General features: G+C 39.9%; 1 protein-coding gene across 1 annotated transcript; it reads left to right on the top strand.

Annotated features, from left to right (window-relative positions):
* The first annotated feature begins 1,475 nt into the window (after positions 1–1,475).
* LOC134676311 (single-minded homolog 1-like) lies at positions 1,476–25,237 on the top strand. The gene is made up of 9 exons (XM_063534686.1): positions 1,476–1,694; positions 4,414–4,635; positions 7,237–7,412; positions 7,890–8,011; positions 8,938–9,058; positions 10,340–10,518; positions 22,790–22,896; positions 23,874–24,021; positions 24,625–25,237. The coding sequence occupies exons 1-9, from the start codon at positions 1,634–1,636 to the stop codon at positions 25,196–25,198; spliced, it is 1,710 nt and encodes a 569-aa protein (XP_063390756.1). The 5' UTR covers positions 1,476–1,633; the 3' UTR covers positions 25,199–25,237.

The raw sequence follows: 25,237 nt of genomic DNA, 5'->3' as shown, positions 1-25,237 counted from the left end.
GTTAAAATAATAAAGGGACCATAAATAATTTTATTGTAAAGGATTTTTACTTTCTTTATTCCTTTTGAGAATTTTTTACGTTTTTTAGAACACAGGTTTAGTATGAATACATTGAATACTGTGAATTTTGACCTCTACCATACACACTCGGGAACGCAATTCGGCATTCTTTTCGAATTCTCGTTACATCGCCATTTGTGTTTGACGTGTAATGTTGTAAGGTTGAGACATTGTGAACTTTATCATAGGTAAACCCACTTAAATTTTTAACCATACTATAGTCGAATAAAGTTTGACTCTGATAGTACATACTTTTTAATTTTTTATGAAAAACCCATTTCGCTTTTCTTACTTTTAAAATCCATTCTCATTAAAAACCGTGCCATAATAAAATGACATCTGGTCAACATTTACGACCGTTATCTTCAAAATCATATTCCATAGACAACTTCGCAACTCAAGTTTCATTTTTAATTTTTTCCGTGACTCGGGTGACGACTCAAACAGCCAAGATGGCAGATATGCAAATCTTATTCATGCCATTTTATCGATTTGTCCTTTTGAGTTGAGTATTAAATATGGTTGTGACGGCGCATAATGAACCATTGATTTTAGTTATTATTGTTAACGATCAATTTGAATGGTTGATAGAGCGATTAATGTTTTGTACGTTTATTGAATGGGCTGTTGAATTTTGTTTTATACTCGGTGATAAGACGAGCATACAACTTAAGGCTTCTACAGACCTCGCAACAAATTCCATGCGATTTTATATAATTAGTAGAGTTTGAGCGGAAAGCCGCCTCCGATGGTATGGCCATATACGCCGCAGACCGGTAGACTACGTTGTAAATAGATGCCTCAATCTCACTGTCCAAGACCAAGGCATGAAAAGCGCTGGCTGAACGACAGCGGACATTGAAGAGAACAATCTCACACCTGAGGATGCCGAAGACCGGGCAAAGTGGAGAAGACTGAGCAGGAAAGCGGACCCTGGCGCTAGGCCGGGAAAACGCTAGGTTGAAGAAGAAGACGACACCACGACTCTTCTCTTTCCGGACAGTCTGTACCTATTGTCCAATCAATCTGTCATTCTAGTAATGTTTGGTACAGAAGCAGGATTAGGATTTGGGATGAGGTAGTAAATCGGTCAATCGCGCTCTCATTTCAGTATGACATGTGCTGGGATATAAAAAGTAACGGCACTATGAAAGGATCCTGCGGGACAGATTGCAATCTAACGGCCGCGAATATGAATCTACAGTTATTCTTTTGATGACACGACCTGTCAATCGTAAACATCTTTATCGGAACCCCATGAAAACAAACAATCTATAAGCCCTAAAGAAACATGACGTAACAATACTATCAGCTATCAGCCACAATGGCGACCAATCGCCGCGCAGGTATACGGGCTCTTTTGACAAGTTATTGTCCGCCATTATAGTACCTGTCGTTTGTTTTTTTTTTACGGAAACGGACATAGGAAGGAGGTGTTCAGCCAGTATGCAACTGAACCTGTTCGAGTGAGGTGCAATTCTATTTATGAAATAATCAGTTACGTATGTGAGCGCGGATTAGGAAGTTGTGAATTTTTATTTTATTTTTTTAAGTTTAAATTAATATTTGCGAAATGAAGTACCCGTGCAGGAAGAATTTGACACGATTCACTAGCGATATTTTTGTGGATTTACGTAAGTTTTTTAATATTAATGACCTACTATGTACTATGTACTACCACCGTACTTTAAATTATTTGCAATAATTACGATTGGTTTAAAAAAATCGTGACTGTTGTTATCGATCGGTCTTGTAAGAAAAATATAATGTTCTTATTCTTCAATTATTTTTGTTTGCCACCAATTTAAGGCTGCATTTTCACTAGAGACGTAGAAGCATGCGTAGCGTAGCGAGACATATGTTTCATAAGAACTAATAGAATCTCATCATTTACTTATCCTAGCGCAACGCAGCTCTAATGCTGCCCTCCTTAGCTAAAAGAACGTATTTTCAATGAAAATTTAATGTAAATACCGCTTTTTAGCTTAGGAGGACAGAATGGACAATATTTTATTGGTTCCTTTCTTAACAAACACACCCCTCGCTACGCTCTGGTGGAAACGCAATCTAATACAAAAAACGGTGATATCGGTGTGCAATGGGAACAGAGGTTTCATACAAATTGCTACCATATGTTGTATATTGTCGCACTCTACGGTCAACAACTCCGCTCCAAAATGTCGTATGTTCATTAAACTTATAAGGGGAATTGTTCGTTTCGTTCTAAGTAGAGTGTAAGCCGGTAAGGTGATTTGTAAGTATTAAGCCGATGTTCTAAAAGCTTCCGGGGCAAAGGCTCATAGTAACCAGTGTAACATGAATACGTCCCAGTGACCACTGTCACTATAGTTGCCACTTTCAACTTTAACTTTAAAAATAAGTGGTGGAGCTTTAGTGGGCTCTCAGATTACCAACGAAAATTAATAGAGCGGTCGATTTTAATTGATTGTCGATTTGTTTTTGTTATATTTCGAAAAAAAAATCCCATTTTGACACAGAATCGAATAGAATTGTGAAAATAAGTATAATACCTACATATAAGTAAAATATAACTAGCAAGATAAGCAAACTATAATTATAATATAAGTAAAGTACCTAAATATTATTAGATTTGTAATGTCCCACGCCATTTATGTCAGTTTCTACCTGTGGAAACTTGTAATTGCCTCGCTGTTTCTATGTTACCTTACCTGTTACTCTAGCTGTAAGTTATCCAAACAAATAAAATAAAATAATTAAAATATTTCGATTGAAAATCGAATTTAAAACTAACGGTCACGTTACGTTGGTTGTCGAATCACCTAGATCGCTCGACCAATCGGAACACGGCGGGGTTGCTATTGGACGGAATAATTCATCAGCGCTGTTGTTTTCCCGCCAAATGTAGAGTGCTGAGAGCTAGGGTTGCCCGCGTTGAAGTATCACTACTGAGTCAGGGCTGACCCAACGAATTCCTTTCCAGCTGCGATCTGTATTGAACTTCGCAGTTGGTATACATTTTTGACTTTTGCATTTAAGTACACCCTAACCTAAGAGACGTTGGTATTTTACTACTAAGCTTTTTCAAACTACGTATGTAGTTTATGAATCTGAAATATTGGCGGCACCTCTATATTCAGAAACCTTAAAATCACTTTTGTCATTGAATTAGATGTGATTTAATAAGTGTAGGTATTGGTAAGATGGTTACTTGCATTTTAACATCTTAATTCTGAGTTTACAATTACGTTTGGAATTATTGAATATACAGAAATTAAAACGGATGTAAGAAGACACCTAGGTATTATTATTCATTTTAATCTTGGCAAAATTCTTGCATGATGACTACAATTTATTTGAGCTTGCAATTTCACAATTTTGGCAACCCTAGCAAGCTGTTGAAGTGAGGTACGCGCGGGCGCATGAATATGCATCCCGTTACGTTACGCGAATAATTCCTGAATTTGTAATGCGCTGGGGCGTGGGGTAGGTCAGGACGGCCGTGTTGTAAAATAAAAAAATAAAAACAAAACACTGGCTGGAAACTGCGGTACTCTGAAGTACCAACCTTCTGCAAATATATAGGTACAGTCGCCATCAGATATATCGGAGCGGCCAAGGTGTTCACAATATCTGAACACGCCCTCTAAAGCCTTGACAATGGATGCGTGCTCAGATATTAGTGAGCACCTTGGCCGCTCCGATATATCTGACGCTGACTGTACATACGTATATACCTATATTCAACGATGTTCTGCGAAATATTTACAAGTACCTATTTTTATTAGTAAACGTATGTTTCGTTTTACCATATTGACATATTATGTTATGTTATAGCTAAATCATAGAGCCAACGTGCCTTATCTCTGCTTCAGAACAAAAGAGTTGCTCATTAAGTATTTTATAGGATTGTCTTTAAAGTACAGTATTTTAAGTACAGCTATTGTAATAATTATCTGGAATTTTAGGTATTTACGGCTACGTAATTCCAAAGCCTCATGGCCTCATGCACTTGAACATATTATTTTACAGACGATCCTTTTAAAAATGCTTTCATAACCAAGATAATATCTTGGTAAAAGAGACAAATTATAGGCAACATATTGTTTGCATCTATTATGTTAAGGCAGACGTGGCTCACTCCGCGATATCGTCACTTTGTAACAGGTAGCTACAAGTACATCCATCCCACACCAATTTGGTGGCTAGCCATAAGCCGCGCGTGGCGCTGTCGCCACCTAGCGGCCATATCTGTCCTAATAGTAACAGATGCGTTTTGTTAGAGAGTGAATCTCCTGTACCTATTAATATTATTTATTGTGGTTAAGGTATTAATCGCCATACAATATGTACAACCTTACACGTCCTCCGCAGCTTGCCGCAAAGACCAGCGGCCCGCGCCGCTCGACGCGGCGGCCATCATGAAAGAAAAGAGCAAGAATGCTGCCCGCTCCCGAAGAGAGAAAGAGAACGCAGAATTCCTCGAGCTAGCCAAGCTCCTCCCACTCCCGGCCGCCATTACATCACAGTTGGATAAGGCTTCTGTCATCAGACTGACCACCAGTTATCTGAAGATGCGACAAGTCTTCCCAGATGGTAAGTTTCTAGTCTACTGGTGGCCATGATGAAAGAGAGAGTAAGAATGTCATGCTCCCGAAGAGAGAAAGAGAAAGCAGAATTCCTCGAGCTAGCCAAGCTCCTCCCACTCCCGGCCGCCATTACATCACAGTTGGATAAGGCTTCCGTCATCAGACTGACCACCAGTTATCAGAAGATGCGACAAGTCTTCCCAGATGGTAAGTTTCTAGTCTACTGGTGGCCATGATGAAAGAGAGAGTAAGAATGTCATGCTCCCGAAGAGAGAAAGAGAACGCAGAATTCCTCGAGCTAGCCAAGCTCCTCCCACTCCCGGCCGCCATTACATCACAGTTAGATAAGGCTTCCGTCATCAGACTGACCACCAGTTATCTGAAGATGCGACAAGTCTTCCCAGATGGTAAGTTTCTAGTCTACTGGTGGCTATGATGAAAGAAAGATTAAGAATGTCACGGTCCCGAAGAGAGAAAGAGAACGCAGAATTCCTCGAGCTAGCCAAGCTCCTCCCACTCCCGGCCGCCATTACATCACAGTTGGATAAGGCTTCTGTCATCAGACTGACCACCAGTTATCTGAAGATGCGACAAGTCTTCCCAGATGGTAAGTTTCTAGTCTACTGGTGGCCATGATGAAAGAAAGAGTAAGAATGTCACGGTCCCGAAGAGAGAAAGAGAACGCCGAGTTCCTGGAGCTGGCCAAGCTCCTCCCCCTCCTAGCTGCTATTACATCACAGTTGGATAAGGCCTCCGTCATCAGACTGACCACCAGTTATCTGAAGACGCGACAAGTCTTCCCAGATGGTAAGTTTCTAGTCTACTGGTGGCCATGATGAAAGAAAGAGTAAGAATGTCACGGTCCAGAAGAGAGTAAGAGAACGCAGCATTAGCATTAGCATTCCTCGAGCAAGAGAGCTCTAAGATGAAGCAGAAAGTTGTTTCCTTTTCCGGTTGCCATTACTCAACAGATGGATATAGCCTCCATCCTCAGACTTACCTAACGATGCAACCAGATAAATTACCAAATAATGCGAACGAGAAACCGTAGAATTATACATATTTCAGTTTTAGCAAGTAGTTCTAGTATAGCACTCCAGTCCCAAGTTGCGACAGCCCTTCAATATTAAGCTTTTATTAAAACAGATATATTAACGTAACAAATATAAGAGCCTCGGTAGAGAGTACCATTTTGTACCATTTGGAGTTGAAACTCTAGGTCCATGGGGTCCCAGCGCGCATAAGTTGTTCGCAGAAATCGCGAAGCGTCTGGTTGACGTAACTGGTGACCGAAGAGCTGGCGGCTACCTCGCACAACGTATCAGTATTGCGATACAGCGGGGAAATGCCGCCAGCATCCTTGGTACAATGCCTCAGGGGCCTATTTTAGATTTAAGCTAGTTATTAGTTTCGTTTGGTTGTACCACTGTATATATATTGTAAACAGATATTAAATAACGAAATAAATAAATCATAAATCTAGCCCTAAATTAGCCTGAAGCATTGTTCCCAGGACGCTAGCCGCGTTCCCCCTCAGCACAGCGAGGCTGAGTTTTTGTGCGAAAAAAGGGGCAGCTCGTAGGTCGCCAGACACCCAGACTAGTTTGGTAGAAATTTCTTTAACCAGTTTTTTGGTGTCTGACGACCAAGGACCGAGAGTTTCAGCTGTACGAGGGTCGCACTGAAATATTCGGGAATGGGACACTTAGAAATAACATAATAGAATGAGGCATATAATTTATAAAAATGTAACTCTTTATAAAACTTTTAAGGTATATTCCATTTGGTTGTCATTTATATTTAAAATTTACTGACAATTTGAAAATTGTATGTCGAACATTATTTGAATTTTTGGCCAAGTGATTTTTCGGATCACATTTTTAAACGGTTTTCAATATGCCCTCAGCGAACAAATAAAAGTTACAATGGGCTTCTGTTATTTTTTTATGAACTAGAGTTCATCGTACGCTCGTTTGCAGTTAAAATTATATATGAAAGTCACTTTCATTTTATCCCATGGGTGATCTTAAAGAAGCATGTCATTCCAAAGCGACGTCAAAATTTAAGATCGCATTTGTGCTGTTAATTAAAAAGACTGCCAAAAAAGTTGCATATCGGCAGATTTCGACATTCCTAAATATTCATATGACAACGGTAAAAAAATCTTTTATATATAGATATATGTAAAAAAAACTTCAATTCCGTTGGCTACTCTACGAATTTCATACAAAACCACTAAGGCCCCAAAATCGCCATACAAAAAGGACTTTGGGATTATGAGCCGTGTGCATTACAGAATGATTACTTTCAAAAGAAAATTTATATGCGTGGTCAGTTTGAGTTTAAGTATGCATTAAAATAAAGATTGACTGTCTAGATGCGACAGTTTTCTCTATTCCCGACATTTTCAGTGCAACCCTCGTACTTTACCTTCTGTTAGCATTAACTACACTGCTGTAGAGAGTCTCTAGCTTCCCAAAGAAATACACAATTCTAGGACCTACAGAATAATATATACTTACGGTTCTTTCTGAGTTGGTTTTATTCTCACTCCAAATATGCTTACAAATTTGTACCTGTGTCAATATCACAACATTTTCAACCATAGGTCTGGGAGACGCGTGGGGCGCGTCTCCGCCACCACCTCAACCTAGAGAACTGTCCATCCGGGAGCTGGGCAGCCATCTGCTCCAGACCCTGGACGGGTTCATCTTCGTGGTGGCGCCCGATGGCAAGATCATGTACATCAGTGAAACGGCGTCAGTACATCTAGGACTTAGTCAGGTCAGTGAAGTAGTGTGAGGGTTTTCCTACTAGAAGCTTGGTATCTGCTGCACTCAGATTCTGAATGGCTTTATTTTCTTGATGCCAAACTGTGTTAAGCATTTGGCGCGAATTAGTCATTGGTCAATGGTCATACTTAAAGAGCCGAAATTGTCGTCATACGAGTAAAGGTGACAGTCCATTTCCAACGACAGCTGCACTACTGTTCATTTTCCTATGGAAATTGACAATGACAGCGACGCGTTCAGTACCGGTAGTGCAGCTGCGGTTAGAAATGGAATGTCACCTTAAGAGGGGTAAAGACTTGAATATATAATTTAGCATTAGTTATGTCGTGTATTTCCTTACTATAATCTCCAAATTTTAACATGCAGTATGGGCCTAAAAAGCTACTGCAATAGCTGACAGACGCAGAACTACTAAAATACGCTATAGTATACGGTAACACATAACAATGACTAAAACTCTTGAATTCAGGTGGAGCTGACGGGCAACTCGATATACGAGTACATCCACCAGAATGACCACGAGGAGATGAGCGCCGTGCTCAGCTTACAACACCCCCACTCCTACCTCGGACACCAGTACCCGAGCCTAGGGTAAGTCCCTAAGGATAACTCATGCTAGACCGGGCCGGAGCTTCCAGAGCTTCGTTTTCTATGGAAAGCTCCACGTGATCACCGGTCATCTGACATAGAAAAGTAAGCGTTTCGGGTCTTACTTTTCTATGACATATGATCCTTTACCTCCTCCTCAGTCGTTCACTCTTGACAGAGTGGTCGTGGTTGTATGATGAGTCGTATCTATTGTGGATAACGCAGCCCTCGCAATGTGCCTCCATTTGCCACGGTCTTCGGCGTTACGGGAACATTGGACTATGGTGGTTTGTGTCGCAGATTTTATCAGGTCTGTCCAGCGCGTAGGTGACCGACCTCGTGACCGCTTGCCTTCAACTCGTCCTTGGACAACGAGACGTTCCATGGAGTTTTGGTTTCGTGTAACGTGCCCGAAGTATTTGAGGATTCGTATTTGAACAGTCGACGATAATCTCTCCTTCACTTTGAGTTCTTCCAAGATCGAAACATTGGTCCGAAACGCTAATGATCCTTTACACATCTCAGTATAAATTGGCTGCCAGCTAATCTAACGGCAACGTCGCCATGGTATCCCCATGAGGCTGGGAACTTACTGTTACACTCCCAGACTTGTTTAAATTCCCATACACATGTACAGAATCTTCTTCCTCGCGTTATCCCGGCATTTTGCCACGGCTCACATAGGGGCCTGGGGTCCGCTTGACAACTAATCCCATGATTTGGCGTAGGCACTAGTTTTTACGAAAGCGACTGCCATCTGACCTTCCAACCCAGAAGGGAAACTAGACCTTATTGGGATTAGTCCGGTTTCCTCACGATGTTTTCCTTTACCGAAAAGCGACTAGTATCAAATTATATTTCGTACATACACACACCCACACACATACACATGTACAGAATACAAGTAATCTTGTATATTTTTGTGGCAGGTACCCCGTGGGCGGTACGTGGGGCCCCTCCGTGGACATCGAGTGCGAACGAGCCTTTTTTATAAGAATGAAGTGTGTGCTGGCGAAGCGGAACGCCGGACTCACCACTTCTGGCTATAAGGTAGGCAGGAAAACAATATTTTTTAATTAGGTACTATTTATTTTACAATGGGGGCAAAAGTTGTTGTTTAATCCCTCGTGCAGCGTATTATTGCTATTGATTCCAAAGATTCCAAAATTGAACTTTCGCGAATGGTTTGGAAATTAGAAAGGTTTCGACTTTCAAGGCGCAAACTTTTTATGCATTACTTTTTCACTCTTATGGTTAAAATGTAACTTTCTCATCAATTAATGAAGAATAAAGCGAGCCTATTTCACCTATGTGATGAAAATATATTTGTCTATCCTTCTCAGCAGGAAGAATCCTGAAAAAAGGTAGGTGTAGGAAGGAACCCCTATTACAGGAAAAATACGAGGAAAATTTTTTAGTCCTTGTCTGCACAAATTGTGATAACATTACGACACTAAGTCCATCTTCAAATATTGCCGTGAATGATATTTCCAACACATACCTAACACGTACCCTATAATTATTCCAATGTCCATGTATTTGTAAAATGAACTCTAAAGCTATACCAATAAGAGCTTTAATGGCTGTACCAAGCCCCCCTAGCGTGTCGCGTGCGATGTTAATAAGCTCTCGCATTGTTTGTATAATCGAGCACACTGTATAATTAGGTGGTTGAAGAGCAGCCTGTATAATTTTCGCGCGGAGCGTATGTATGTCTATTTACACGTTGGTATATCTCAATCTAGGAGACATATTGTACCGGCTAAGACTTTCTATTGAATTTTACATTATTCCGGGAACAGAAGGCAACTGTTGATACTCTGCAAGAATACACATGTAGTACCTATACTATGTATTTACAGCTGATATTCTAAAGAGTCGCTGAAAACTAACTAGCAGTAGGTAGGTATTATACCTACCTACTGCGCTGCACAGCTCATATGTATAACCAAAAACTGGCCAAGTGCGAGTCGGACTCGCGCACGAAGGGTTCCGTACTATTACGCAAAAAACTGAAAAATATCACGATTGTTGCATGGGAGCCTCACTTAAATATTTTATTTTATTCTGTTTTTAGTATTTGTTGTTTTGTTATAGCGGCAACAGAAATACATCACCTGTGAAAATTTCAACTGTCTAGCTATCACGGTTCGTGAGATACAGCCTGGTGACAGACGGACGGACGGACAGCGGAGTCTTAGTAATAGGGTCCCGTTTTTACCCTTTGGATACGGAACCCTAAAAAAGATTTCATGGTCTAAAATATAATCTGACAATTCACTGCCTAGGGTTAGAATCGAACCAGCACTTGTTACACAAGTATATTTCCAGGTGATCCACTGCTCCGGGTACCTGCGCGCGCGCCGCTTCGGCGAGGGCGCGGCGCCGCTCGGCCTCGTCGCCGTCGGCCACTCGCTACCGCCATCTGCCGTCACTGAACTCAAACTACACTCCAACATGTTCATGTTTAGAGCTAGTCTGGACATGCGGCTTATATTCCTCGATGCCAGGTGAGTTTCAACCTTGTGTGGTACATATTAGTGTCTAGAGTCGACTGTAGGACACTTCCTACCGCCATCTGCCGTCACTGAACTGAAACTACACTCCAACATGTTCATGTTTAGAGCCAGTCTGGACATGCGACTCATATTCCTTGATGCCAGGTAAGTCTCGGCCTTGCGTGGTAGATATTAGTGTCTAGAGTCGACTGTAGGGCACTCCTACCGCCATCTGCCGTCACGGAGCTCAAACTACACTCCAACATGTTCATGTTTAGAGCCAGTTTTGACATGCGGCTTATATTCCTCGATGCCAGGTGAATCTCGGCTTTGCGTGGTAGATATTAGTGTCTAGAGTCGACTGTAGGACACTCCTACTGCCATCTGCCGTCACTGAAGTCAAACTTCACAGCAATATGTTCATGTTTAGAGCCAGTCTGGACATGCGGCTTATATTCCTCGATGCCAGGTGAGTCTCGGCTTTGCGTGGTAGATATTTAGTGTCTAGAGTGAACTGTAGGACACTCCCTACCGCCATCTGCCGTCACTGAACTCAAGCTACACAGTAAAATTTTCATGTTCAAAGCTAGTGTGGACATGAAGCTTCTAATCCTTGATGTCATGTAGGTAAGTCTATATGCTTCATCATCATCATCATCTCAGCCATAAGACGTCCACTGCTGAACATAGGCCTCCCCCTTACTGAACATAGGCCTCCCCCTTATAGTTCATTTGGTGCATCAAACACGACCTACTTGTAATTTTTTATTATTTTAGATAGTTTCCAATTATTCGAAAATAATTTTGTGAAACGTGTTAAGAAACTAAAACCTTTTTATCAGTCAAGGAAACCAGAGATATTTATAAGACGATTGCGTACTTTTGAGTGGTTGTCAATGTCGCAATTTGAACTGTCGTTGTAAACAATATTGTGGTTAGTATTATTAATATTAAGGAATAACATAACTACTTCATTCAAGTAGGTATTCAACAAGTGGAACCACTAAGAAAGCGAAAATCCTGCAACGATTCTTAGCGTGTTGTTAGCAGACCTAAGAATGGTTAGATGACAACAAATTAGCATAATTTGCTGTCGTATACTGATTGTTTACTAGTAAGTTCATTGACCCTGTCACCTGTTAGGGTTAGAACAAAGTAGTTTTTTGCATGGATGTTTAAAAGGCCATAATTTAGAAACGGTTGCCCATATTAACATAGTTTCTATGGAGAAAATATAGAGCTTAGGCTAAACAATCCCCCTTTTGCGGAAAGGATCGTCGTGCCTTTCCACCCTGTATAAGTCTATGTTTACACTATTTTAAAGTGCCAGCGAACCCTACAATCCATATATGCTGAGTAGCAGTGTGCTTTAAAAAATTTCATGAAATTACAAACTTTTCATGAAATGTTCTCGGTATTTCTTTTTGTACGTTTATTGCCAAACCCACTTAAACTAGTCTCGATTGCGAGGACAAATGAAATAAACGTTAATGAGAGACGTAAATTTTCTGAAACAATCGTCGAGAGTGAAGAATATGGAGTGATCTGAACGGGAACTTTCTTAGTAGAAACTTACATATGTACATACATACATCACTGGCTCAGTGATCCAAAGATGATCTTGGTCTCTGACACAAGAGAGCGCCACTCTGCCCTATTCTGCGCCACTTCACGCCGGTTGGGTATTCCGAGGGCGGACAGGTTTTTTTGGGCTTCGTCACTCCAGCGGTATCCGGGACGCCCAGACTAGAAACTACCAACTAAACTAGTAGTAGTAGTAGTAATAGAAACTTGCATGAGAATTTTCTTATGAAAGTTTCCAAATATTACGGAAATTTTGAATGTTTTGCTAGTTCTGCAACTTGCACATAAGATAGTAGAGAGTAGAAATTAGCCATAAGTATAGTGTCATAGGTTAATTTATTTATTTATTTAGATATTTAATTCAGGCAACAAGGCCCATATTACAAATACCTTACAGACTAACATACATATGTATTTTATAAACTTAAAACTAAACACTATTTAGACGACAAAACGTCAATAAAGGTTAAGTTAGCGTTAAAAAGAACTAATTGCAAAATACATTTATTATTTAACTTAATGTACTATCAAGTTAAGTTAAACGTCCCGCTGACGCCGTTAGCGAATGATTTAAGCGGCACTAATCGTGCGCCGGCGCAAACCGATTACACGCTAGCGATGTGACATGTCACGTGCGGTTTCTTATGGCGAGTGTGTTACTATACAATTGCTACACACAATTGGATGTATGTATATCAATTAACATTTGCCAAAACAAATGCGATACAAAATTTTAAAAGCTCCTAACCCTCGCATCATGATCCTTGGCTCCAAAATCCAAGTATTTTTTTTTTAATTAAATAGACGAGACGGAAAAAACTTAGTTCTTTAGGTGGTTACTTGAAGTAGAAACACAGAATAAATAATAGTACTAGGTACAGAAGTCTCACTTTCTAACAAAACGCGTCTGTTACGATGGACAGATATGGCCGCTTTGTGGTGACAGCGCCACGCGCGGCTTATGGCTAACCACCAAAATTGGTGTCGAACGGATGTACTTTTAGCTACCTGTAGCAAAACTACAAAATCGCGGAGTGAGCCCGCCTGGTAGAAGGTTCTTAATATCGTATATATACAGTATGTGTCTGGCCATGGGGCTTTAATTCCAGGGCTTGATTTTACTCGCTAAACTGAGTTACTTTTACTATGGGTCCAACCCTAAAATCGGGGAAAAATGTTGGCTTTTCCATAGAAAACGTCGACATCTGATCAGCCAAAATGTATGAAAAAGTAAAAAAACATTTCGGGATTTCGGGGTTGGTGCCATAATAATAGTAGCTCAGTTTAGCGAGTAGAATCGGGCCCTGGATTTAAAGCCCGATGGTCAGTAACATCCTGTATACTTAAGTTATATGGCTTGGTTTACACTACCATATATTATAACATTATATCATTATAAAGTAGTTAAAAGCATTTTCAAGACTTTAGAATGGATGCTGGGTCCGGCACTGGCCGTGGAAAACCGTTCCGGGAACCGGCAACAATACCGGCGGCCTGCTCCGCTCTCTACTGCTCTCACATTTAAAAAAAATATTAAAAATACAATTACAGGGTTACTTTTTTACCGGTACAATAAATTTTACCACATCATTGGTATCGATAATAGATCACATTGCACAAATAAAAAAAATTTTTTTTTAATTTCGCATCAATTAATTTATCCTTCACCAATTTAGTAACTTCTGGTTGCACTAATTACAAGGTGTCAACGGTATGAAATCGCGCGCGATGACGTAAACAAACAGTTGCCAGTTCGTGCGTTTGCTAATTGATGCGTAAGGCATCCACATTTTCTAGTACTTTAGCGGATAAGTTCGGGCATTGGTATTTTTTTTTTTGTTCCCAAATAGTAGTAACAAAGAATGCTGGTATGTTTTATTTTTGGCAACAATTACGTATGTTGATTTATTGTACTGGTAAAAAAGTAACCCTGTATTTAACGCCACAATGTATTACAATAAAACATAATTATTTAAGATTAAGATTAGCATAAGTAATACTGTACTATCATAAGTTAACTTTTTCTCATGTTTATTCTATTCCAAATACTGATATCGTCGGGTAACAAGCAAAAGTCACTAACTAACACCATTGAAATTATTGGACAATAAGTAAACTGTGTTACAAGCGTAATGAAGTGCATTGTTACTTTAATTTTTTGATTGTATCTTAGTGACTTTTGCTTGTCACCCGACGATATGGCAGATCGATTTGCCAATATATCCACCTACTATCCAATACACTTGCAACACCAGAGGGGTTGTAAGTGCGTTTCCGGAATTTAAGATAGGAGTACGCTCTTTTCTTGAAGGTTTGAAGGTCGTATTGAAACGTACTTTCAAAATAGACTCGAAGTAGTGGGGAACTATAGCAGTTTATTAAATTAAAAAAACATGTACATATTTTATACCTAAGTTTCAAATTTATAGTAGTATACCCTATAATGGGCGTGGAACCAGTAATGGGACAAAAAAACATAATTCCTCTAAAATAAGTATCTAAAAGTAGTTTATAAACACTGGCTGTATATTATCATAAATAAGAGTCCTAGAGCTGTTTCAGTTTGAAGTTTCATTAAATTTGGCATCATGGGCACCTTTGCACCGGGAACGGCAGGGAGCGGTTTGTTTTCTTAAATTTATAGTTTTAATTTTTATTTGTAAGCCTTAGTTGTATGTTTTTTGTCAAGTATACAAATAAAATTTGGTTGCTTTTTAAGAAATTGGCGTCAACCCAAAAGTTGTCGTGTCACTGAAAAAAAAATACCACTACGAATTCTTAACAACTTCGCTAAGAGAGGTGAGTTAATTTATTAAATTTCAACTAATTAATACTTGATGAAAACTAGAATGTGTTTTGTTAATTGAATTTACCATGAGATAAGGTATACAACACACTATGTTGTGACTCCACAGATGTAAAAAAATAGTGGTATTTGGCCCAATCCCATTATAGGAGCTGTAAAACTGCGTACCTCCTATGATGGGACAATTGACAGAATGATGCTTGCCATGCCATAATTTCATGTTTAAACAATACAGAAGTAAAATGCCATAAGTTTATTTCATTTAGAATAAAAAAGAATTATTAAACAATAAAAAGCCTTAAAATAGAAAATACAAACTAAAATTAAAAACTAAGCTTAAAAATAAACTATAAACTATAAATAGAAAATTTGTCCCAAATCGCCGTCTATTGGCAGCGTGCCCAGAAGGCTGGCAGCATTGCCACGTTGTATGGCAATGCTGATCCGCTGCGCTAGATATGTACATGAAGTAAAATGTAGTTACGAAATATGTCAATCAGGAGGTATTCTCGGACTTCGGATAAATTAATATCGTTTTTCCAAACTTTTATTTAACTTGCCCTGTTAGTTAGTGTGGGTCCAATCTTGGTAGCTGAATTTGAGCCACTTTTCGATTTCCGATTCAGTTGAAATTTTGTGTAAGTACGTAATTAAGTATGCAAATTGGATGATAATGCAATATCATGATAACATGGACCTAATCTGATGATGGAGACAGGAGGTGGCCATGGGAACTTTATCGCAATAAACCCTAACTAATTGTGTTTGGGTATATTAGAATTGTCTCCATGGATCTAATACAATAATAATTGGCTGTGGAAAGAAAAATACATTCAGCGATAAAAGCTTATACCAAAAATTGATTTTTTTGTCGTAACTTATTCCCCATTTCAATATTTTATACTGATAGAGCAATGTCCATTATAGGGGGCCCATTACTGGATCCACGTCCATTACCGGGGGCCCATTACTGGAACTTTGGTGTCCATGACTGGAGAAAAAAAGCATAGATTTAATTTGTTAAATATGTGGAAACTAATTGCTGTATCTTTCATACAACACGCCTAAAACATGAAAGACGGATAGGACTTTCATCTTTTAACACGCTAAGCGGTAGACCATTTACATGTATATGGGAAATATCATAAATACTCCAAATTTCCTCTTAAATGTCCCATAACTGGTGCTGTTACTATAATAACAAAACTTCCGTGAGACACAGACATATTAATATATTAAGAACGGATCACTCACGTATTTAAGTATTTCACATACGTACGTGAAATACGTAAATACGTGAGTGACCTGTCTTTAATATGTACCTATTTAATAAGTTTCAAGTGATTCAAGTGGAGTGTGGAGCGCGCCTTCCCTTTATTAGTTCACGCCAATCAGCGTCGTCGTTTCGCAGAAACAGACATACATACAGCCTTTACGGGATTTATACGAGGCCCGCTGACCAAATAAAATAACGTTGGTGGCATACAGGCTACGGCCGGCCTGATTGAAAGCGGTCGCTGCAGCCTATGGACGCCTGCAACGTTATTTACATGTTTGGCTTAGCATATAGCAATAGCATAGGGACCGTGCACGTTGGAGGTCTGCCATCTTGTGGCCTGAATCGGAAACATCTTGCGCATATGTACATTGCCAAAGCAAGTGCAACCACATCTAACATTCTCGTCGGTACGTTTCCTCCTTGTGCATAGTAGTTTCTGCCATCTTGTGGGCTACATCGGAAGCATAAACGACACATTTACGCCTCGCGCCAAAAATCTGACGGCTCCTATGCTCCCTCCTATAGTTCATGCACGGGGCCTATAAAGTTAGCATAGACGGACTCTACAAACCCCACACACCTGACACTATAAAAACCATCGAGTACTTTTTGTAAACTTTTTTACATCAATTTACTATTTTTTGCGCCTGTATCAATTTGCTTTGTATTCTTTATCAATCGGACATCCGACACTCAAACAAGAGGCAATTACCCGAACACCCCCCACGAGGGGTCGAAACTAGAGATGCCCCGAATAGTGAATTTGGCCGAATACCGAATATCGAATATTCGGCTTCTCTCTCGGCCGAATACCGAATATTCGGCGACCGAATATTCGGCATGACATGCGAACATTGTGAGTCACAATTATCATGAAAGCTGTTCGCCAAGAAAGCACAACGTTTGCTAAGATATATTTTCATGTTGAACAGAATTAATTAAAGTAGGTAGTTAGAGTCAATCAAATTAGAACCATGATAAAAATAAAATATTTTGTAATCAACAAATGCTCAAAAACGTACCTCCGTGTCTAACTACTTTCCAAAAAGACATTCTTAATATGAAATATACCTAATTTTAGGTTATTTTTTTGTGTAATTTTTCTTTTTAAGTAGGTGCAACAGATATTCGGTATTCGGCCGAATAGTAAACAACATTCGGCCGTATACCGAATATTCGGCAAAGTGGCCGAATAGGCCGAATACCGAATAGTTGCCGAATATTCGTGGCATCTCTTAGTCGAAACTCCCCGCACAGAACACCCTAAGTGACGGTAGTGTACAGTGACATATTACTTTTGGTCTACTGGGGTAGAATAAGCCTTGGACTAACAATGGCGACTAGGAAATGATAAAGACTGGCAATATTAACAAAAATTTCGAGCGTCACAAACTTGTTAGATGACGATGCCTACTAACACACAACACACAATAATAGCGCAATGAGTTAGGTACACAGATACCTAATAGTGGGCTTCATATGGTTTTTGCAACACCTACTATAATTTTTTTTTTTTTTCAAAATACGCACTCATACATTTTTTTTATGGAATATAAATATTTTGTAGAACGTGGCGGTGATGAATTCCATATAAATTACCTACCTAACCCTTATATTATAGCTAAGAACTGATGTATAATTATAAAATTTTGAAAGGCTTTATCTCGGAAAATATTAGATGTACAGAGACAATTTTAGTGTCTTATTATAGCAGATTTAGTCTACTTTAAAAACGCCCTAGGAAGTTACTATCAAAACTAGTACTTTAGGGTTATAATCGCCCAAATCTAAAAAAAATTGCGGTTTATTCGATTTTTGACAAAGTTGCGTTCGGCGCTCGAGGTCACAAACTTGGAATATTCATTGGGCCAACATCATAAACAAGCCTGCAAAAAATCAGAACTACCGGATTTGACGCAAACGCAAAATGTATAATTTTACTGTATATTATATTAAGGAAGCTCCAATACTAAAACAGTGCTACGAGATGTAAGCGCCGACTTCCATAAAGTACTTTTACCCGTGGAACGTCACGAATATTGTTACAAGATAACCGAACTTGTATCACGGGTTTCACTAGTTAAATTAGAGAAGCATACGAATTTCTAGACATGTGTTGTCTTTATTATTCGTGTGTCTCTGCTGATTTCACATTACTGTTGTTTGGTTAGTTGGAAATAGTTTTCGGGAGTTGGTTGTGCAATCTTATGATTTCGCAAGCTGATATTATTCTAGTAAGATTAGTTAGAATAACGACGGTGTTGCAATCAATAAAATACTTACAAATCCTTTATATTGCACAACCTCATAATAGACAAAAAAAAATCATATTTTGTAGCGACAGACGCGGCTAACCTACATGTAAGTAGTGCAATGTTAAAATTACCCCGTTATCGAAGTTACCCCAATGCACCTGATAGGGTAAATCGCCAGTAACTGGCCATGCACTGTTAGTAACTGGCCACCCTAAACTAAAAATGAATTCTATTCACCTATACACCGTGAAATTTTAGTGGTTGTTTTCCCGCAACGAAATGATTCTGCTATCGATATACAGTCGATGTGTAATCTTTTTTTTTAAATAATGTTAAGAAATGCCAGATTTATAAATGTGTCGAACGAAACTCGAAAGTGACCCAACACCAGTAGTAGCACTGCAGTAGTACCTACCTAATTCTTTTGAGTGAATGAAACAAAATAACCTAAAAAGTAGTTCCATTTATTTTTCCTTCACACATTTTACGTGCAGTTAGTTTGCAGATCCTTAAAAGTAAACATAACAAGTTAAGATCAAGCTTTTAATGATCAAAAACTTAAACAAACACTTAAACTTCCCGATACCGCAATAATTGTTCGAACTGCAATCCGCCACGTTCAATACACAATCACCTCTGCCCTGTGCATGTGCTGGCGTTTGAAACTGCCCGTGGTTAAGCAGCCGCTGTGTTGCGGCGACAATTGTTCGTCCGTGTGGAACTTGGGGGTTTAAAATCCCCCGGAGACGCAGCGACTGTAAATGGTCCGGTTCCGCGTAAAGTCGCTGGGCGGCGTGGGAGTCGTAGTTAGCCCTAGCGTACAGCTGCACCATCGCGACGTACTCTAAATTAGAATATTCGTAATGTCGATTCCATTTTACTAGAAATAGCAGTGATGTCATTGACAGGATCTGTTATCACATTAGTTTAATAAGCGAAGAGGATGTAATTATTCGATTTACCAAAGTTGACACAACGATCAAACTAATAAAAAGGTTTTATTTCAACTGTTAATCGTGAAGGAACAGTCTAGTAAATTTTAATTTCAGTTGTCAAACAGTAAAGCACTCTAGCCTGTTACACAGTTTAAAAAAGTAACATGTGCTTGTTTATTTGTTTATCTGTTTACAATATCGGGAACTGTCGTCGACTTGCAGTTTTAGTGTGTTACTATTGTTTTTCGCTTGTTCGAGTTTAGGTTATTTTCTTGTAATTTTTTTTTTTTTGGAAAACAGTTTATTTATAAGTTTGTCTATCATAATTCGAAAGTACTACCGATAGCAAATCGCCCTGCCGCGGGAAAACAACCACTAAAATTTCACGGTGTATACAGAATTCATTTTAGTATAAGGTTTCAATAACTTCTGTTTATTCGTGTATAGAATACATTTTTAGTTTAGGGTGGCCAATTACTACCAGTGGCCAGTTACTGGCGAATTATTAAATTATACAGTGTGTTTTCTGTAACAGGAGCAATAAATTAAACTGTAGGCTGTACTCCTCAAACTGACCAACATTTGTTCAGCAACTTTTGAAAATAACTCATGTTTTGATTTTTATTACACTAAAGTTTATTCTAAGACGCAATGTATTGCAATTTTTGTTATGTTAAAAGCGTGACAAGTAACGTCAAACACACCGATGTCAGCGTACATTGAAGGCAATATTGTAGAGAACTGGCAAGACTGGTAGAGAATGCCTTATGGCATTAAGTTCGCCTTTTGTACAGTGTATTTCCTTATGTGCAATAAAGATTAAATAAATAAATAAATAAAAAAATATATTTATTTTGTATGAAAAAGAAGAAGTCTAAAGGATTCATAATTTTTAAAAGTTGCTGAACTAATGTTGGTCAGTTTGAGGAGTACAGCCTTTAGTTTAATTTATTGCTCCTGTTACAGGAAGCACCCTGTATATACCAATTTTTACTATACACACCGAACCATATTCAGGTCATCCCCGAAATGAGTCACCGAGTGGCCACATTCGACTTGTCATCATTCGCGTCATCAGCTGGCAACATTGCTGATTGCGCGGAAGGCTTTCAAGGCATTTCGCACGTACCTAAAGATATTAGATAATGTTGTGTTTGTTTTATAAATAATTTGCTGACTATATTTATATTCAAGGTTATATGTAATGGACTTTGGAATTATGTTAAAACTAAAATTTTAATCAGAGTCCATAATCCGCATGTTAAGGAGCAGAGGGCCTCTACAGCGAACCACGTAGGGTCGGGTACCATACCACGACGGGTACCAAATAAAAGGGCTTAAGCTTCTAAGAATATTCGTTTAATACGTAGTAAATTAAAATTGTCCCTTAATATATAAACAAATTGTCCTTTACAACAGCTGTAGGTATCGGTGATTACCGCGAACTGTGACACAACTCACGGATAATATTTCAAAACTTTACATTTTGTATACCTAGGACCATAATTTGCCATACGATTGTATGCTTTATGTAGTTGGATTAAGGTGGCAGATCTTTGTTGGTAATATAGATCGCCTCATACACAATAGTGCATTATTATGGATGACTCACGTTAGGCCGGGCCGTGTCCTGGCCGGAGCTTCCGGCACATGGTTTTCTATTGAAAGCATCACGTTATCGCCTGTCATATCATAGAAAAGTAAGCTCCATAAGCTCCGGCCCGGACACGGCCCGGTCTAACGTGAGTCATCGTTTACCCTTAAAGCGCCCTTACTACCCTTAAAGCGTTTTCATATTGTCTGAACCGATATCGGATGTAGGATCATACTCGAATCCGCGTAGTCAGGCCGTGGAAGCGCGCCCGGGCGCTGCCTTTAGCGGTCACCCACACTACAAAAGGCATTATGCCTACACTACACTACACTACAAAAAAATATTATCCGATCCGACAGCAGACAGGAGGCTCCAACATGGCTGAATTTATCGGAAGCGCTTTCCGATTAGAGCTACAAGTTGTCTCTGACACAGTTGTGTTTTTGCTGCAGTTCATTGCAGTATCCAATGGAAGAAATCCACGAACATTGCTGACGAAGTATCGGAACATCTGGCAACACACGTGGCCTGTAACAGTAGAGTTGCCTTTTTCGGTTAATGATTCTTAGTGTATCTAGTGGAGGGAATCCATGGCCAATGCTGACGAAGTATCGGAACATCTGGCAACACACGTGGCCTGTAGAGTTGCCTTTTTCGGGTCTTGTTCAATATTGTTGATAGCCGACGCCATTGTTTTGAAACTAGAGCCGACAGATAATATTACAATCGGTAGCACTCATTGGTAAAGGTTGTGAGAACAAAGGACAACCTTGTTTTGTAGGCGTAAGTAAAATTCGAAAAGTAGAAATAAAATTGTAATATACCTAGACATAGGTATGAAAAGCTTAGGTACCTTAGAAACAATGACGGAGTGGCGGACTCCCATTGTCTAGGTATGCACTACGAAAATAATAAGCGTTTTGGTAAGAAAACTGATCTATGGAGCACTCTATAAGGTAAACGTACTAGTGCTCGACATGCTAATGCCCGATAGATGACACGTTGCTGTCACCTCCATTGACAATGACTTAAGTTTCAAGATGACATGTACTGGGACCGCTACCGAGCACCAGTACGTTTACCTTGCTTACTTATTTCTCTATAAATTAGTAAAATACTTAGGCCTCCTAAACGCTTATTTTACAGATTTTTCGCTTTAAAAGCGACAATAGAGGCATCAAAAGATCGTTAACAAGCGGTGATTAAAGAACAATGCAACCCCTCAGCCCTCGACCGGAAAAACTGTTGACAGAGCTTCCGCCAATTAAACCCCATATTGCAACCCCGGCCGGGGTAGCAACCCCTAACTCTTGTGAGTTGGGTGATCGCGCGGAAGGGATGTGTGATTGTTTTTCAATTGAATAGAATTTGATAGCAATTTTGATTTTTATTACACCATAGTGCTTAGTGGGTCATTGCAAATTCTGATTTTTTTATAATCTATGATTACGTTAACAATAATACACATAATTAAAGAACATGAACAAGTACAGTCAGCAGCAATAGTCGCTAAGCGGGCGAGGTGTTCAAAATGATCTTGACGCGACTTTATTGTTAAGAGAACAGGGCGCGTCAAGGTAATTTTGTACACCTCGCCCCCTTAGCAACCTCTGCTGCTGACTGTACCTACTTAATTTATTTCCTTAAATTTAAGAATAATACCTATGTTCGATTTAGAAAAAAAAAACCCTTGTAACAAGTGGTTCTAACATTATATAAAAAAAATTTCTCAAAAGTGGTTATGAGTGCTACTCGTCACTAGATGGCGCTAGTAGTCCCACACTAACCCAGTCTATACGTAATGATCGTAACTGTCTTGTTTGTATACAGGGTGGCGTCGCTGACGGGCTACGAGCCACAGGACCTGATCGAGAAGACGCTGTACCACTACATCCACGGCACGGACGTGCTGCACATGCGGTACTCGCACTGCACACGTAAGTACTTCTCACATTATATTTCGTTTTTTTTTAGCATTAGAAAGAACTTCAAAGAAGGTAAGCGATCTTGACATGTCTTTTAATTGAAAAACGCTTTTTAAAAATCAGTAACTATTACTTATGAAAGCAGAAGAATATAAAGGATCGTAATAGATTCATAATTGTTACATATTTGCCGTAACTTATTTTTAAAATGTGTTTTTCAATTATAAGACACATCAAGATTGTTTACCTTTATTTATAATGCTAAAAAAAAACGAACTATAAGTCTGATTTGTGAAAAGCAAGTGAAAAGGGTGTAATTTTTACAACACGTAGGATTATTCATTGCAAGGGGAAATCCAAGGGACTGGTGTTGGAAATAGCACCACTTTTCAGCCTGATGGCAAGTTTCTTCAAGCTTATTAGGAACACCACTACAAGGATCAAGTCAAATTGTGGTGTAATGAATATGCAGGGGTACGACACATTTCTAGAGCTTCTCTGATGGCTAGTCTTTTCGTCTCAAAGCAAGTGTATTTTTTTTACTCCACTATACATCTACCTTTTCGTGTCTTTATGTAACCCAACGTTTCCTTAGCTATCCCTTTCCGCGGCGTTATTCAATATTACCCTTTAGTATGCCTCTTTTGTGTCTGAGCTGGTTGAAAATTTATAAGTATCTTTAACCTTTAGAGATTAGCCTATAATAATTTCATGCTATAATTATATAACATTACATTTACATTTTTACATTTTTGACGACCTGTCTGGCCTAGCGGGTAGTGACCCTGCCTGCCTTATTTGTGTGATGAGCACAGATATTTGTTCCTGAGTCATGGATGTTTTCTATGTATTTAAGTTTTTGTATATTATATATATCGTTGTCTGAGTACCCACAACACAAGCCTTCTTGAGCTTACCTTGGGACTTAGTCAATTTGTGTAAGAATGTCCCTATAATATTTATTTATTTATTTACATTTCTGTCCACAGTATTAACAAAGGGCCAAGTAACGTCCCGCTACTACCGGTTCCTGACGAAGGCGGGCGGCTGGGTGTGGATGCAGAGCTACGCGACCATAGTCCACAACAGCCGCTCCTCCCGGCCACACTGTATAGTGTCCGTCAACTATGTGCTCAGGTAACTACAGCTACCAGGCTACTGTAGGGGCTACTACCGGTAAGGCGGGGGCTGGGTGTGGATGCAGAGCTACGCGACCATAGTCCACAACAGCCGCTCCTCCCGGCCACACTGTATAGTCTCCGTCAACTATGTGCTCAGGTAACTACAGCTACCAGACTAGCTAATGACTACATTTCCATCTTCACCGTTAAGATGGTTGTTAAGCTAAGAGGGTTGGCAGTCCTCAACGTGCGTTTCTCCAGAAACTTCCTGCCTCGCACAACAAAACTATGGAATGAACTGTAGCCTGTGGAATTTCCTGACCTAAGACCTTCAAACCTCCAAGAAAGGACCGTACTCCCATCTTAAAGCCCGGAAGGCCCCTCTGGAGTTGCGTGTGTCCATGTCCATAGGCAATAGTAAAGGGGCCCACTGATTAACAGTCCGCCGAACGGTATCGGCCTGTCAGTTAGAACAAAATTTTGACAGTTCCGAACAACTTACAGGCCGATACCGTCCGGCGGACTGTTAATCAGTGGGCCCCTTAATGATTCAAAAACATTTAGTTAGATTACGCTGCGACAGCGTCTGCAAATTGTCTAACAGCACCTTTAATTCCAGCGACATCGAGGAGAAGCACCTGATTCTGAACCTGGAGCAGGGCCCGCCCAAGCTGCACGCGGAGCCCCCCGCGCACCCCGCGCCCCCCACCCCCTCCCCCCACCTCCTCCGGCCAGACAAGCTCAACCACGTCCAACTAGAAAACGAGTTCAACGGGGATTCGAGTACAGGGTACCAGTACTCCGAGTACTTGCCTGTGTTACCTCCGTACGAGGAAGAGTATCAACAGAATGGTACGTACCATGAACTGTTCTACAACGAAAACTATACGGAACCAGAGGTCACACCGAATTATATGCTCCCACAAAACCAGCGGCCGTATTCAGCCAGTTCCTCGTCATGCTCCTCAATGGAGAGTTCAACTGAAGTCGCGAATCAGCAGTATAACTACACGAACTTAATATCGTTCTACCCGAACCAGCCTCAAAATGGCCGACCGCTTGACAATTTTGGCGGGAACTTTAGCAAGATGGCGGCGAGCCCCGCTGTCACCGAAGGTTACACGTCTGTCATTGTTGACAACACACAGCAGTTCCACCATCATGGCGGAGGAGTGAATGAGTTCGTGCACTGATGACGCGGAAATTAGTTTTGAGGTTATAAAATTTGAGGT

The sequence above is a fragment of the Cydia fagiglandana genome, chromosome 24, assembly GCF_963556715.1.
Source record: "Cydia fagiglandana chromosome 24, ilCydFagi1.1, whole genome shotgun sequence".
NCBI lineage: Eukaryota > Metazoa > Arthropoda > Insecta > Lepidoptera > Tortricidae > Cydia > Cydia fagiglandana.
This window is presented reverse-complemented; position numbering and strand designations above follow the sequence as displayed.

Excerpts from the sequence above, each read along its gene's own strand:
- LOC134676311 (XM_063534686.1), top strand. The coding sequence starts at position 1,634 with ATGAAGTACCCGTGCAGGAAGAATTTGACACGATTCACTAGCGATATT. Across the intron at positions 7,413-7,889 it reads TACATCTAGGACTTAGTCAG|GTGGAGCTGACGGGCAACTC; the intron begins GTCAGTGAAGTA and ends TCTTGAATTCAG. Across the intron at positions 10,519-22,789 it reads CTTATATTCCTCGATGCCAG|GGTGGCGTCGCTGACGGGCT; the intron begins GTGAGTTTCAAC and ends GTTTGTATACAG.